General features: G+C 48.8%; 2 protein-coding genes across 2 annotated transcripts; one reads left to right on the top strand and one right to left on the bottom strand.

Moving 5' to 3' along the window:
* Positions 1-158: 158 nt before the first annotated feature.
* On the top strand, positions 159-4,882 carry VFPPC_01828 (ABC transporter CDR4; the record flags this gene model as incomplete). Its single annotated transcript, XM_022428241.1, has 5 exons — positions 159-929; positions 994-1,265; positions 1,321-4,033; positions 4,090-4,454; positions 4,513-4,882. The coding sequence occupies 5 exons, from the start codon at positions 159-161 to the stop codon at positions 4,880-4,882; spliced, it is 4,491 nt and encodes a 1,496-aa protein (XP_022284762.1).
* A 325-nt stretch (positions 4,883-5,207) lies between these two features.
* VFPPC_01827 (insecticidal toxin complex protein) lies at positions 5,208-15,638 on the bottom strand (the record flags this gene model as incomplete). Its single annotated transcript, XM_018281589.1, has 2 exons — positions 5,208-12,465; positions 12,535-15,638. 2 exons carry the CDS (start codon positions 15,636-15,638, stop codon positions 5,208-5,210), a joined length of 10,362 nt encoding a protein of 3,453 aa, XP_018150372.1.
* Positions 15,639-15,855: the final 217 nt, after the last annotated feature.

Below are 15,855 nucleotides of genomic sequence, written 5' to 3'. Positions count from 1 at the left end.
TTGACTGCTGCCCTCTCCCACTTGAGTTTTTCCCTGAAGGGTCCTTTGGCTTGTTCCCTTGGTTTCTATACGAATTGGGATATCTCAAGTGAAACGTATACACCACGCCCAATTGGAGGCAAACGTTTTGTTGATAATTGTGAAGGCCAACCGCCATCATGGCTCCTACAACGGCTGGAGCTTCAAATCATGAAGACGATGTTGCTCCAGAGCTTCTCGTTGGTAATGACGCTGCTCAAGCCCAAGCCTCTCAAGATGCCTCACATGAACACAGAAGAGGCTCTATCGAGGCTCCCACGCCCGCTGCTGCAGACTCCGATTCTGATGAGCTCGAACCCATCACCCGTCGAGGAACCCAGGCCATGATGGACGATCATGACAGAAACGAATTGGTACGAATTGCTACAGCACTGTCCCGTCGTCGTTCCAGTGTAGCCGCTCAGCCTGTTCCCTCAACCACTCTGGGCGATATCGACGAGAATGCCCCGGCTTTCAATCCCGAGCATAGAGATTTTGATCTTGAAAAGTGGCTTCGCCGATTCATCGAACAGCTTAGCGAAGAGGGCATTTCCGAGAAGAGCATGGGAGTCTCTTATCGAAACCTTGACGTCTTCGGTTCGGGCGAAGCTTTACAGCTTCAAGACACTGTTGGATCCATGGTAGCAGCTCCTCTGAAACTTGGTCAATTCTTCAGCTTCAACAAAAAGGAGCACAAGCAAATTTTACACAGCTTTGATGGATTTATGAAACCTGGCGAGCTTTTGATTGTCCTTGGTCGCCCTGGATCTGGTTGCAGCACCCTCCTGAAGACAATTTGTGGCGAATTGGAAGGCCTTAAGGTTGGGGAGAAGTCCAAGATTCACTACAATGGCATCACTCAGAAGCAAATGATTGAGGAATTCAAGGGAGAAACCGTTTATAACCAAGAGGTGAGTTGACTATTTCCGCATCACCGCAGACGTGGAGGGCAAGCTAACAAGGTCCATTTGACAGGTTGACAAGCACTTCCCCCATCTTACGGTTGGTCAAACCCTCGAGTTTGCTGCCTCCGTTCGTACTCCACAGCATCGAATTCAAGACATGTCCCGCGTCGAGTACTGCCAATATATTGCCAAGGTTGTCATGGCTGTCTTTGGACTGAGCCACACTTATAACACGAAGGTCGGAAACGACTTCGTCCGAGGTGTCTCAGGTGGTGAGCGAAAGCGAGTCAGTATTGCTGAGATGGTTGTGGCCGGTTCGCCATTTACTGCGTGGGATAATAGGTTCGTTGAGTCACCATTAACACCCCTATGTCCAGGAGCTGATACTTTCCTTTAGTACACGTGGTCTTGACTCGGCGACAGCTCTCAAGTTCGTGCAAGCACTTCGACTAGCCTCCGATCTTGGTCACCAAGCCAATGCAGTGGCCATCTATCAAGCAAGTCAGTCTATTTATGACTTGTTTGACAAGGCGACCGTTCTGTATGAAGGCCGCCAAATCTATTTTGGCCCTGCTAGTCAGGCCAAGCGCTATTTTGAAAAGCAAGGATGGTTCTGTCCTACCCGTCAGACTACTGGAGACTTCTTGACCTCAGTAACAAACCCCCAAGAGCGAGTTGCTCGCGAAGGTTATGAGAACAAGGTCCCTCGCACCCCCGAGGATTTCGAGCGACTCTGGCGTCAATCCCCAGAGTACCAAGCTCTGATAGGTGACATGGATACATATGACAAGGAATACCTTGGTGAGCGGCAGGGCGAGAGCATTGCTCAGTTCAGAGAACAAAAGAACTTCCGACAGGCAAAGCATGTCCGCCCAAAGTCGCCTTATATCATCAGTCTCTGGATGCAGGTCAGGCTCTGTACGAAACGAGCTTACCAGCGAATTTGGAACGACATCTCGGCAACTGCCACCCAAGCTATATCTAATGTCGTCATGGCACTCATTATTGGTTCAATCTTCTACGGTCAACCTGCTGCCACCGTAAGTTTCTACGGTCGTGGCTCTGTTCTCTTCATGGCTATTCTCATGAACGCCTTAACTTCCATCTCCGAGATTACTGGGTTGTATGATCAGCGACCGATTGTCGAAAAACATGCCTCTTACGCTTTCTACCATCCTGCTGCAGAGGCTGCAGCTGGAATTGTTGCTGATATTCCTGTCAAGTTTGTTACAGCCGTATGCTTTAATCTCGTGTTGTACTTCTTGGCAGATCTACGTCGCCAGCCAGGTCCGTTCTTCCTGTACTTCTTGATCACCTACACATCTACCTTTGTCATGTCTGCGGTGTTCAGGACTATGGCCGCCGCCACCAAGACCGTTTCGCAGGCCATGACGTTGTCAGGCGTGTTGGTTCTGGCCTTGGTTATCTATACTGGATTCGCCATCCCCGTTCCTCTGATGCACCCGTGGTTCAGTTGGATCAGATGGATCAATCCAGTGTTTTATGCCTTTGAGATTCTGGTGGCCAACGAATTCCATAATCGGGACTTCACTTGTTCCAGCATTGTGCCACCGTACTCACCTAACATTGGAGATTCTTGGGTATGTAACGTTGCTGGTGCCGTGCCTGGACAGTACACTGTGAGCGGTGATGCTTTTATTGCCACAAACTATGAGTACTACTACTCGCATGTGTGGAGAAACTTTGGTATTCTGATCGCTTTTCTGATATTCTTCTTGGCCACCTACTTCTGTACCGTGGAACTAAACTCTGCCACCTCAAGTACCGCTGAGGCTCTCGTTTTCCGACGCGGTCATGTTCCTGCTTATCTTCAGAAAGGCGGAAAGCATGCTGTTCAGAACGATGAAGCTCCGACCACACCAGATGAGAAGAATATGAACGGCGAAAACGGTGTCCAGGTGAAAGCACTCGCACCACATAAGGATGTTTTCACCTGGCGTGACGTCGTGTACGACATTGAGATTAAGGGCGAACCTCGACGGCTTTTGGATCACGTTTCTGGTTGGGTTAAGCCAGGCACACTCACTGCGCTCATGGGAGTCAGCGGTGCTGGTAAGACTACCTTGTTGGACGCCCTCGCCCAAAGAACAACTATGGGAGTCATCACTGGAGACATGCTGGTCAATGGCAAACCCCTCGATCCTAGCTTCCAGAGGAACACTGGTTATGTACAACAGCAAGACTTGCATCTTGAGACTGCAACCGTCCGCGAAAGTTTACGATTCAGCGCCATGCTCCGTCAGCCCAAGTCAGTAAGCAAGAAGGAGAAGTATGAGTTTGTTGAAGAGGTCATTCAAATGCTCAAAATGGAAGATTTTGCAAATGCAGTTGTTGGTGTTCCAGGCCAAGGACTGAACGTTGAACAGCGGAAACTTCTCACAATTGGCGTTGAACTGGCCGCTAAACCCAAGCTCCTCCTCTTTCTTGATGAGCCTACATCCGGTCTTGACTCCCAAAGCTCTTGGGCTATTTGTGCCTTCTTGCGCAAACTGGCAGACTCTGGCCAAGCAATTCTTTGTACCATCCATCAGCCCAGCGCCGTATTATTTCAAGCGTTCGATCGCCTGTTGTTCCTCGCGAAAGGTGGCAAGACTGTTTACTTTGGCAACATTGGTGACAACTCACGCACCCTGCTTGATTACTTTGAGAGCAACGGTGGTCGCCAGTGTGGCGATAACGAGAATCCAGCCGAGTATATGCTTGAAGTAGTGAACAAGGGTCAAAACGACAAGGGAGAAGACTGGCACGAGGTATGGCATGCTAGCCCCGAAAGGGAGGCGGTCATGCAGGAAATGGAAGCTATTCATCGGGAGAAGCTCCAGGAACCGTCAACCGAAGGCGGTGCCGCTGTCAAGCACACGGAGTTCGCCATGCCTTTCTTTACCCAGCTTCAGGTAGTCACCCACCGTATCTTCCAGCAGTACTGGAGAATGCCCAGCTACATCTTTGCCAAGTTTGCGTTGGGTATTTTTGCTGGTCTCTTCATTGGTTTCACATTCTTCGATGCCCCAGCAACAATTGGCGGCACGCAGAATGTCATCTTCAACACCTTTATGCTTACTACCATCTTCTCGTCAATTGTTCAGCAGGTAGGTTTTGTATCACACCCGTACCGTTGACTTTTGCTAATTTGTGCTCAACTTAGATTCAACCCCTCTTCGTCACTCAACGGTCCCTTTACGAAGTTCGTGAGCGCCCCAGCAAAGCGTACTCCTGGATGGCATTCATCTTTGCAAACATTGTGGTCGAGATTCCGTATCAAATATTCACCGCCATTCTGATTTGGGCCGCTTCGTACTACCCCGTCATCGGTATCCAAAGCTCCGATAGACAAGGGCTGGTCTTGGCTTTTGTCATCCAGTTGTTCATCTACGCCAGTGCTTTTGCACACATGGCTATTGTTGCAATGCCTGATGCACACACTGCAGGAAGCATCGTGAATGTTCTTTCTATTATGAGCATTATCTTTAGCGGTGTGTTGCAGACAGCAACAGCACTACCTGGGTTCTGGTAAGTTGGGGAAAATCCGATATTGGTCGTTTACTCGCAGTTGCTGACAGTGAAATAGGATTTTCATGTACCGTGTGAGTCCCTTCACTTACTGGATCGGTGGAATCGTCGGAACTGAACTCCACGGCCGCCAAATCACTTGCTCTGAGAGTGAGGCAAACATCTTCAACCCTCCACCGAACATGACTTGTGGAGAGTATTTGCAACCTCTTCTTGAGCAGGCACCTGGTACTCTGCAAAACCCGGAGGCCACCTCACAATGCCGATACTGTAGTGTCAGCAATGCGGACCAGCTCTTGGCTGGGTCAGGCATCTTCTGGAGTGAGCGATTCCGCAATTTTGGAATCATGTGGGCATATATTGCTTTCAATATTTTCATGGCCGTTTTGTTATACTATCTCTTCCGTGTCAAGAGATGGCGCAAGTAGCCTCAAACTCAAGATTTCGAATAGTAATCTTGGGTGGAGTTGACTGTTTGCTTAAATTAGTAATGTTTTATAATTTGTTCTTGGATTTATATAATTTCACCAGGTTGGACACTTGAATATATTTCTTTTTGTCATCAATGCGAAGGTTACTTCTTTCATACATCAGTATCATTTGTCGACTCATTTGTCTGCAATACCAAGCTAGCCAATTAAGTGTCAAAGTTAGAAGCGCTGCAATACAACTATAGCAAATTCGCAATCTGTATTCAAGTACATGTCCACAAATACACGCTCGTAAGAAGTTCAATCAGTTCGGCCAAACCAGTCAACAACATTCCCTGTCAACTGCTTCATAAGAACACAAGAAATACACATCCCGAATACATGCTTCTCCCAGAATTTCTGGAAACTCCAATGTCGCCAAATCTTCCGTCTGATCGCCGCACAACGGCCCAAGACGAACGTTCTTTAATTCCCCATGGAAGAAACCCGGTGTGTGCTCGGATGACCGACACTCAAACACCTTGCCATCATCTGGACAGCCCCCCCTTGGCATAAACTCAACGGGAAAATGGGCGCCGAGCTTACATGGTTGCGTGGCGTCAATGAATAGCTGGACACCAGTAACAATAACATCTCGTTTGCCAGTTAGAAACGGGAATGACCGCCTGCTCAGCTGGAGAGGAAGACGACGACAATGGTCCTTTCTTCTCCCGCAATGTCGTTTCTCTTCGCGGCAGTCGCTCTTCTTTCCTGGCCTCTGCTTCTTCTCATGGTGTGGCTCCTCAAATGCACTGTACCAAGTCGTGGGGAATTCGGACCGCACATCGATGAATCGAACACCATCCCCTGGTAACCTCATCCAAGCGGCCCTTTCTGCCACCTCACGAAGCACAGGTCCGCCTTCTTTAGCCGTGTAATTAAGGTGCAGGACAAAATCTGTCAGGGACGCGAGATCGAATGAGTTATTACGCGGTGGCAACTCTACTCTCCACCGACTGGCAGCCACACCAGCATATTCGAACGGTGCGCGGACTTTATCATCACGGAAGGATAGTTCAAAGACGCCGCTGTCATTTTGTCCTGAGGATGTAGCAATGGCTTCTGTGGCGAGAAAATCTCGTGAAAGAGAGTCATTGTGTTCGTAGGCGCTTATGCAAGTTTCTGATACACTTGGTTTGGAACAATGAGGTGACCATGAGTTCGATGAGCATGGATCTCGTTTTTCCAAAGGAACAATGCATTTTCGGCTTGACTTGCAGCAGCAGTTTGGTACAGATGATAGAGTCGGCTCAAGACGCGTGCTGCTTCCGAGGAGCTGAAGACGACAGTTTACGTTGACGTAGGGTCCGACAACGCATGGAATTGTAACTGAGACGTTCTTGATCCGCCGGAGGTAATGTCCTGGATAGTCCAAGTCAAGCATCCATTCTGGAATTTCGAATTCGCACCATCCCAACATCTTGAGTTGCAGGAACGCCAAGGGAAAGCTCAGACGGAGCGAGACAAACTTGCCAAGTTCGTATTCTCGACATCCTGTTTCGCGCATATACATTCTCTCGAGTGTTCTTAACCCGGTGTCAAGCTTCTCGCCGGCCATTAGGCCTTCACGGAGAGTATTCCATCCCGAAGGTCCAATCTCGGCAGGAAGAGCCGCATTCACTTGTGGCACCAAGTCACGACGTTCTCGCTTCAACGATTCCCGTGCTTCTTGGACCGTTTGCCACGCTAGACCAAACGTCCTCCTGTACAGACTAGCTGTTTCTTGCTGCAAGAACAGGTATAAGTCATGCTTGGAGAACTTGTCTGCCAAGAAAGCATCGATCTCTGCTGAGTTCTCAATTTGCAACTGGTGATTGTTCAGATCGCGGAGGGCAATGTCGCGACGACGTTCTGCAGCAAGTTGCTGCCTCTTGATTTGCTGCAACTCAATCGTAATCACATCTACTTGATGTTGCCAATCGTCGGCTCTACGATTCCATCCGCCTGTCATACTACCTATGGTGGCATTCGTGTTGGATATATCTCCTATCACATTCATGATTCGAGCCGCAGCCTGGAAGACCTGCGCAAGTTTAGATCCCAGTGGAAGTTTGGAGATTGCTACTGGTGATCCTCCAAATCCAGCACCTCCCATGGTGAAGTCTGGAATGAATGACATGCCTTGGCCAATGCCTTCGGAGATGTTGCCCGCGGTACGGGACTGCATGGCAACGGTGGTGCCTGAAAGAAAAGCGTTTTCACCTTCGTTTAGGCCATTCTGGATAAGTTGCTGGTTGTATCGGAGACGAGTCTGGGCACCCTGAAGCTGTTGGTCTAGTGCCTGAACTTGCCAGTCTGATTCACGGTACGAGTTTTGTTTATTGCTTAGAGTCAGTTCGTTGAGCTGCCTCTCTTGGGATTGGCGGAGGGAGCTGAGGTATTCAGAGTCTCCCTTTTCAAGGGCCATAAGAAGGCCTTGTCCAAGTGCCTTGACAGTTGACGTGAGTTCGTATGACTTTGCGAGTAAATATGTGAATTTGTATGGCAGACAGCAAGGACCCTGACCTATCCCACAGCTACAAGTGTCAATTTCGTGAATTGACTCGTTGACAGAACAGTTGAATGGGTTAGAGCGCTGCTTCAATCTCTGAGCACCTAAACAGCGGTATATCAGGCCTCTGCGATCGTAAACTTGCTCATATAGTTCAAGCAACACGGGATTGATCGGTGCAGAAGCTGGTACAAATGTCGATATAGTCGTCAGTATTCCGCTGTCAGAAACTTTGGCATTAATAGATGCAGGCTTTGAACCAAGAAGTCTCACAGCCTCATCAAGTACTACCAATGCCTGTTTACAAGACTCTACTGTATTTAAACAGTGAAGCTTGGCACCCCATTGCAACAATATGCGGATGTACTCCATCACTGCGGCTCGCCCTCGAGCGATACCAACCTGGACGGGACTTGTAGGGCAGCAAGTCTTGTCTATAGACGCGCCGCCTCTGGGGTTTTCGGCCAACTCGGTAGCATTGTGGGAAGAAAATCGCTCCATCGACATTCTCACCGAGGCCTCCCGTCTGCACTGAGCCCAGGTATTCTCCCGCTGCAACGGATCAAACACCGACTTGCACCAGGCAAGGGCTTCATCAAACTTGCATTGGGAACGGAGGGAGCCTGAAATAGCAAGGGCGGACCCAAATGTTGAAACTGGGAAGATCGGACTGCCGGGGCTGAAATACGCAAATGATGGATATGCTCCCAATCCGGCTGGTCCTGAAGTTGAAGGGAATGTGTCCGGAACGACTTGAGGTGTAGCAACGGCAGAGTCGGTTGCCATGTCGTAACGGAAACCTTTTGTAGTCCCGCCGAATAAGTTGAAGAGTAAGGAGTCAAGTTGACGGCCGCTGAAGGTCAAACTCAACGCATCTCCACCATCGTTAGACGGCACGCTGTCTGTTGATCTCCTAGGAGGAGAAAACTCTCCGTAGTGCACTCGAGTCCAATGCAAATATACCTGAGAGTGTTTCTGCCAGTGTAGTAGAGGCGGTAACTTCTCGGGTCTCTCCCAATCAGTTGTTGGATCAGGAGGAACCACACCGATAGTTCCATCATTGACTGCATCTGCGGAGTCAAAGTACTGCCCCTTTTCGAGCCAGAAGTAATACTCGTCCACCGCCGGCGCATGGGATTTGCCACAATGACACAGAACCGGAGAGACACTATTATCGTCCTCATCCCAACTGTGCCACATTCCCGGGGGAAGCCCTGCTGCCGCAATTCGGATAAAGGACGTTCCTAGTCTAACTGCTGCTTGGAACCAAAGGGGAATACTTGGCTGATCCTCCGACACGGGTAGCAAAGACATGAGTCTGGGGACATCGGTACCTCCACCGCCGTTCCCGGGATCTTCAGAGCTGCCAGGTGTGTGAGAGTCAGGCTGAGAAGCGAGAGATGACAACAATGTTGGCTGAGAAGAACGGTATGGGGTTCCCATCAGGCTAATGCCTTCATCTTCGAGATTTGTTGACGTACCCAGCCTAGCAAGAACCATACTTTGAGTGGAATCTAACCCATGAGTTCTCGGAAGCAGGCTGTTACCCGCTCCAACGAATGGTGGCGAAGGATTCGGGACAGAGAGGCCACGAACTGAGAAACTTTGCTTCAGGAATTTGGCCGCATCGGACTGACTGGCTGCGTCTAGCTCTTCCCACTGAATCCAGTTCTCGCGATACATGACCCGCTTGGCATAAGCCTGGAACAAATTATATGAACCAAAGTTTGCACCCCACGACTTGGTAAAGGTGTTTGACAGGGTAATTTGAGGTTCGAGACCTAGTTTGATGCGCTGGACAAGCTTTTGAATCGAGGAAATGGCTTCACCAATCCTAGTACCTGTTTGACAAACTCCAACATCAAGATCCTGCAGTAGTAGAGCGGAAAGATCGCTAGAATCTTGTGCAATAGGAGCACTCTCCTCGCTATTCGTGGTCAAGAAGTTCATGGACATTCTCCCTAGACCACAAAGATACGCCACAAGAGCATTATACGCACGAAGTCTAAGGCAATCGTTCAGACTCTTCAGAGACTCAAACCGCGGCGTCTCTTGATCTGGAAGCAGAGATTTGGTCACCACGTATATCAAATTCTGGTTGCCAGTTCTTTGTGGTGCTGGGTCACCATGATTCAGCGTCGTGCTTGGAGAATTAGACGCCCATAAATCAGGAAGGGCTGCGTGCGTTGCTTTGCTGCTGAGAACTTGCTTTAAAGTAGTGATGACATTCCAGGCATGGTATATACGAATTGGCCACCTCTCATCTTGGAGATCTGCGGACTTGACCGGCTTGTTCTCAAAGTAAGTCAATGTAAGACTGGACAAACCCAAGTCCACACCGAGATATCGTACCAGACTGGCAGTGTCTGTCGCTACTTGAGTTGATGATTCGAAAAAGAGCCTCCATAATGGTCCATAACATATTTTGAGTCTCTCAATCTCCTGACTCAAGCAGCGATAGTCGTATGTACGTTCCCACCAGTCGAACATGGCTGAGCTGCGTTGCGGAGAGGGACCAGCGCGATTATCCCGATTTCTATCAGGGGGGTAATACGCGTCATTGACTGGAAGGAAGTTGAAGTCAAAGTTTGCAAGATGCGTCAAGTACTGTCCCGATGACGTCGTAGTTGTGAGAGTTTCAGAACTCGACGATCCTGGATAATAGGCGGCACCAGAGAAATTGGCCTCGTGGTCAAGCATGTAATCTAACTCTGATGTGCTGCGACAGCATCCACATGGCTCTGTCGATAAACAAAATCTGTGAGCGAACAGGAAAGCCTTGAATGCCCTTTGGTACGTGCGACGGATGTCTCGAATTGTGCTGAAGTATCTCTTACGCACGAAGTCTTCTGCACTTCCGCCTTGTTCTTCACGCGGAATATCTAGCGGCCCATCCTTTGACTTGATATACAAGTTTTGAGCAGGGATGAATATAGAGCAGTCTTCGGTGTCCGGCCCAGAATATTTAACGCCGAACCCTGTGTGTATGTGATCAGGTCGCTCATCCTCCTCCCACTTGGCCTTGGGCTGCTCAAAGTGTATCTCGATTTCGTAAGCACCGTGTAGTAGTGAGACAGAATCATGTAAACGGTCTCTTTCGTGTCCATGATCCGGTTCACCGTGTCCGAGTATAGTCCAGTGCTTTTGCCCCCTACGAAGCTTCACAGACCACTTTGCAGAATCGCAGTGATCGTCACATTCACGATGATGGTGTTTATTCTCTCCATGCTTCCTGTCAAAGCGAGGACGGTCAACACAAAAGTTGTAACAGCCATCGTTTTCGATGAGAAGGAGCCCTTGCCACTTCACTTTGAACGATTGTGCTCCACCAAGGTTCTCCGCTGTGATGTCGTCAAATACGAAACCGTTGCGGAAGTGCACAACTTGCTGTTCCTCGACTGTTGGTTGAACTAACAAATTCGGAATGACCATTGGCACAGGAACATTCTCCCTGTTCAGCACACAGCCAAATGCGGACATTGGTCCTCTGATCTCTTGCCATGTGCTATGTGCTGCCGCGACTTGGAAGTCTCCTACTAAGCCAGTTCCTGTCAGGCCCAGGAGTGCTGCAAAGGCACCGCCGGAAAGCTTTGGTTCCCATGTGAACGTGTCTAAACCCGGAGAGACTCCTGAGTCATTCTCCCAGGGAGTCTGTCCGGGCAAGTTCTCATCCGCAATTAGACGCTTGATGATATCCCAGGCCAGTTTCTTCGAGCGTTCGCATTCGAATGCTTCTTCTCTTCCACAGCATTTAGAATCTGCATATGTACTACCATGAGCAGCAAGATGAGCTGCTAGTACTTGACATCTCTTGTAAAATATGGCAAATTGGCACTGGAAGAATTTGAATCTCTCTTCTTCGCGTGATTCTTCAACCAAACGCTTGATGGCCTCAGAAAGCTCCCCAAGAATGGCTGCAAAAGGCGAAAGCATTGCTCTTGGCTGGAAGTAGAGTTCCTTTATAGCCTTAGTTTCTGATTTGCCACCATCTTGGGATTGATCCCGAAGCTGGCGGATGTGTGCCAGCTTCCTTAGAACATCTTCATCTGTCAGGGGTATCTCGGTCCACAACTCGGACGTTGCATCGTTATAGTGGAATGGCTGACAAGGCGGAGAATCCCACATATGTGGACTTGTGTCTTCCGATCTCAGTGTAGTTGAAAATCTTCTCTTATGTGATGGCACTGAATAGTGTAAAGCATGCGGGAAGAAATGCTCCGCAAGCTTTGTGAGGGCATCGTGATCTTTGAAGTCAAAGTCGTCACGAAGGGTCCTGACAATTCTTTCCCATGACCAACATTCAGTCTCTGTATCCTCAGGATGAATGTGAAGAAGCTCGCGCCTCAAAGACCATAGTCCGTATCTTCTGTCATCCTCAGGAACGTTCAGAGGATCGACTCTTGACTCATCAGGCTCGGTCCAGGGAAACGGGTCGTCCCCTTCAAGCTGAGTGTTCGTCGTGAAGAGGAAGATCAACTCGCCCACACTGAATGGTGAGGCGTATATTTTGGCCAGAATTTCGGCAAACCGCAGTGTACATGCTGGTTTGGCGTTCCAGGCAATGTCGCGAGTGAAGCCGAATAGAATACTCAAATCCGAGAGATTCTCTGACAGGATTTTACAGAACTCAGCGCCACGTGCGCAACAACTGTACTTTGACATAGCAAAACACTCAATTCCCTTTAGGAATAGACGAATGGCTGCATGTGGAGCTCCCTCATCCGGTAAATTGTCTGTCCAAATGCCCAGCACTGGAAGATAATAGTTGAGATCCTGAACTGCTGTTTCACTCGATGATGCCGGGCGTTCCACAACACACATCGGCAAACAAAACCTGTCGCAAAGCATGAAAAATGATGCGAGCTGATAGGTAAAGTCTGGGTTAATGTCGTCATTTGTGAAAAGCCCAAGCGTTTGACAAATAGCTGCAAATGCTTTGAGTGACACCTTGCCGCCACCGTAGTGACCTTCTACCTTGCGCCAGAGTCGTATGAAGACTGCAATCTTCCATAAAGCTGCGGTCGCCTGCTCCCGCTGACCAAAACTGAGTCTATACGAAGATAGACAGCAGGGTTCACATGCTGGGAATGAAGTGGATGCTGCCGGGCGTTCGACAGACGCTTCAAGACTTGGCACAGAGCGCTGAATATCGCTAAAACCTGTTTTCCAAAACTCGTAGAACTCACAGTAGGACAGTCCTGTTCTTTTGAGAAAGTTAGGCAACGAAGATAGATCGATAAGCCAGCCTTCATCACCAGATGAGTAACCATAGAGACCGGGAATGTTTGATGCGTCTAGGCGACGAGTAAATAGATACTCTTTTTCAACACTTGATATCATCAAGTACTCAAGAGCAATATCTGGACGCACAGGATATCGCCAGAGCGTTTTCCGGAAATCAGTTGGCTCTTTGGAGGCATCAAGAGCAAAGGAGGTGATGTTTGCACGGAATGTCCTCATTACCTCGAACCTAGACGTTCGCAAGAAATTAAGATATGTGCGATTAATATCCAATTCCTGATCATATGGTAGAAGCGGCGATGAAAAGTCTAGTTTCAGAATGTCGTAGGCTTTTGTAGGAGGGTTGGGAAGATGGGGGCTTGAGTGTTGGGGCAAAGCAGAGAGAATCTCTTCAAGTTTGAATGGCATGTCCAACGAAGGAAAACCTAATTCCGTGATATCTGGAGATTCTGTGTTGAATATTGCTGCTCCTGTTATTGTGCCTGCGGCGACTTGTTCAACAAGTGCCTCCAAACTCTCGTTGGCAAGGTCAATAAGCGGAACGGCCACGTCTGCATTGCGAGGTGACACTTCCAGAGAGTTCAAGGCGCCTCGGCGAGTCTGAAGTACCGTCGCAACGGACTGATCTGTTGACTTTGTAGTCACCATGAGAAGTAGGAGAAGCTTAAGATACATATTGAGACTGAATGGAGAGAGATACTTGGGTGGAATACAGTCCACCAGATTCCCGGGATTGATTGGACTGAAGCCATCGTCTGCCTCGGGTCCCAAGCTTGGAACATTGGTCGACAGAGGATATGCAATGGCGTAAATAAGATCTGAGATGAGAGCACCCGATGATGTGGGATAATAAGCCACAGTTCCGGACAAAGCTGTGTGAAACTGGGACTTTGTCAACACGGCGATGCGATTGGGGGTTATAAACCCACGCGCAAACAGACTTTCAATCAGGGAAAACTGCTGTGGCGCTGTCTGTTTGTCGGTGTTCTGGAATGTGGTAATTGTAAAGAGAAAGCCGATTGTCTTGATTGCCTGCTTTGCCCAAGCCTTGAGCTTGTCATCCACCTGAAGAGAGTCGAGAGCTGTGGTGATTGCACCATCATCGATGGCAGCCGCAAAAGTAAAACTGGGTAAAGCATTAAAGAATAGTTGGAGAATATCTTGTGCTGGCCGGCCAAGCACTTGAATATCTCCCGTAGTTGGAGGATCAGCGCCGTGCGTAGCCTCACCCACACTGAAAAGAGTCTTTAGAAAACGAATGAAGGCCTCTGTTCTTTGTTTAACAGAGCCTGGGATAGTGTAATTTGGCAAAAGAGCTGCCCGATCGTCGGGCGTAGTGTCTGCTGGTGACGACTTTGCGGGCATCCAAAATGCTCTCCAAGCGTCATCCTTAACTGCAGCCAACTGAATCACAGTTGAGATTGTGAGAGCTGTTGTGATTTCCTTTTCCAATGCAGTTTTCTCTGCGATGATACAACTCATCACTAGGTGGAGATACTGCGCAGCCTGCGAGGTGCTTTCTGCTTTCCAAAATGCACTGATATTGGATGAGTCGCCATTGTAATTTAACCAGTCAGTTATCAACGAGGACACATCGTCATTTAGCTGGAGTGTCGTGAGGGATGCCGGCGCTGGTCCTAGTGCGTCAATACGCCTCGCAGCTTGTTGTATATTCAAGTTCTTCAATAAGGTGTCTGTGGATGTTTTAGCAGACTCTGCTTTATTGATAATGCCTCCGTCCACGGCGGCTTGAAGTTTCTTCAAATTTGCAGCCTCCGAAGCGATATAAGCGCTAGTAAGACGATCTTGAGTATTCAACTGACTTGGTAGACTGAAACCAAGGGCGTAAAAGAAGGCTGCAGGTATGCCAAAAGTAGGCGAGAGATGGCTGTCTGGGTTTGTCCCACTGGTGACGCCCTTGACAATAACTGCTTTGCTGACGAAGGGTGGCTGCTGATTTGGCTGCGATACTATCTGAAAGGAGATGCTGGCGGATGACAGAGCTATACTAGACTTTTCGCATTCAATGGCACTGGCAGCCGCGAATACGAAATTGCTAAGTTGAGTTGCCTCAGCGTCATGTTGTGAATAATAGGCATTGATGTCGGCCTCAAACTGTTTCCTGTCCTGGTCGTCTGAGCTGGCCACATTGGGATTACTATACATGTCTTCGAGAGACTTGTTCTTTGGCCCTGGAAGTGGATATACAGCCCGATCATAGATGAGCTCTCTGGCAATTTGTAAGCATTGCGGTGCGTCTAGAGGCGTTTTGCGAGTCTGTAATGATGTGTTTGGATCTGGATCAGTACTGGTATGGTCGTCTGCCAGTACTTCATTGACCAGGTCTACGAGACTGTTGAAATTCGGTGTGATTCCATCTTGTCCGAGTTTCAGATTCGGTCTATTAGACACGATTTTAGGAATTGGTGGAACAAAGACATATCCAGCGCGGTATACCGGGTCGGTCTCGTTTTGGGAATCATAGTCGAGCCCGATCCAAGTGGAAGGCTCTGTTGGCAACGGCTCTTGAATACTTCTGACTGGGACGTTGAATTCAAGAGGCGGGCTTTTGCCAATCGAGTTTCCATTCCTTGTTATTACAAGTCTTAAATCGAGTGAGTCGAACTCTGAATGGCTTGGGTCGACATTCAGTACAATGACTGCAGTAGCCACGGATAATGGACGAATAACAGGCGCTGGCAACTGAATTTTGAAGTGCTGAAGTATTGCAGTCTTGAGTTTTGGTGGTGAAGGAGGATTAGTTTGTCGAGGAATGATATCAATCGGTCCTGTAATGGGCTCGCCTTGTGCGCCAAGTAGGCCATGGCACTCTCCAACAGGATTGGGGTCTCCATCTTTGTTATTTTTGACTGTGAGATCATATGCCTCTATTTTCAAGTCTTTGATGTCTGCTTGAAAGAGGGCTGGGTCGCGAGGCGCAGTTGGGAGAAGGGTCAACAATGCAACCTGAGTGAACGTCATGGCAGCTCCTTCCTATTCGCGAAACGAGTCGCGAAAACGGTCTTGAGGGCAAGTGAGCTAGAATTGATTAAAGAATTTGAGTCTTTTGGTAGGATTGGAAGTTTGGGCAGCGACATCTCATCGGGATGGGTATTCGAGAAAATGTTGGACTCGTGTCATGTGCAACACAGATACAGCAGGCATCAAAAGCGACACCGAAACTCCCACTCCCATTCTT

The sequence above is a fragment of the Pochonia chlamydosporia genome, chromosome 1 (assembly GCF_001653235.2).
Source record: "Pochonia chlamydosporia 170 chromosome 1, whole genome shotgun sequence".
NCBI lineage: Eukaryota > Fungi > Ascomycota > Sordariomycetes > Hypocreales > Clavicipitaceae > Pochonia > Pochonia chlamydosporia.
This window is presented reverse-complemented; position numbering and strand designations above follow the sequence as displayed.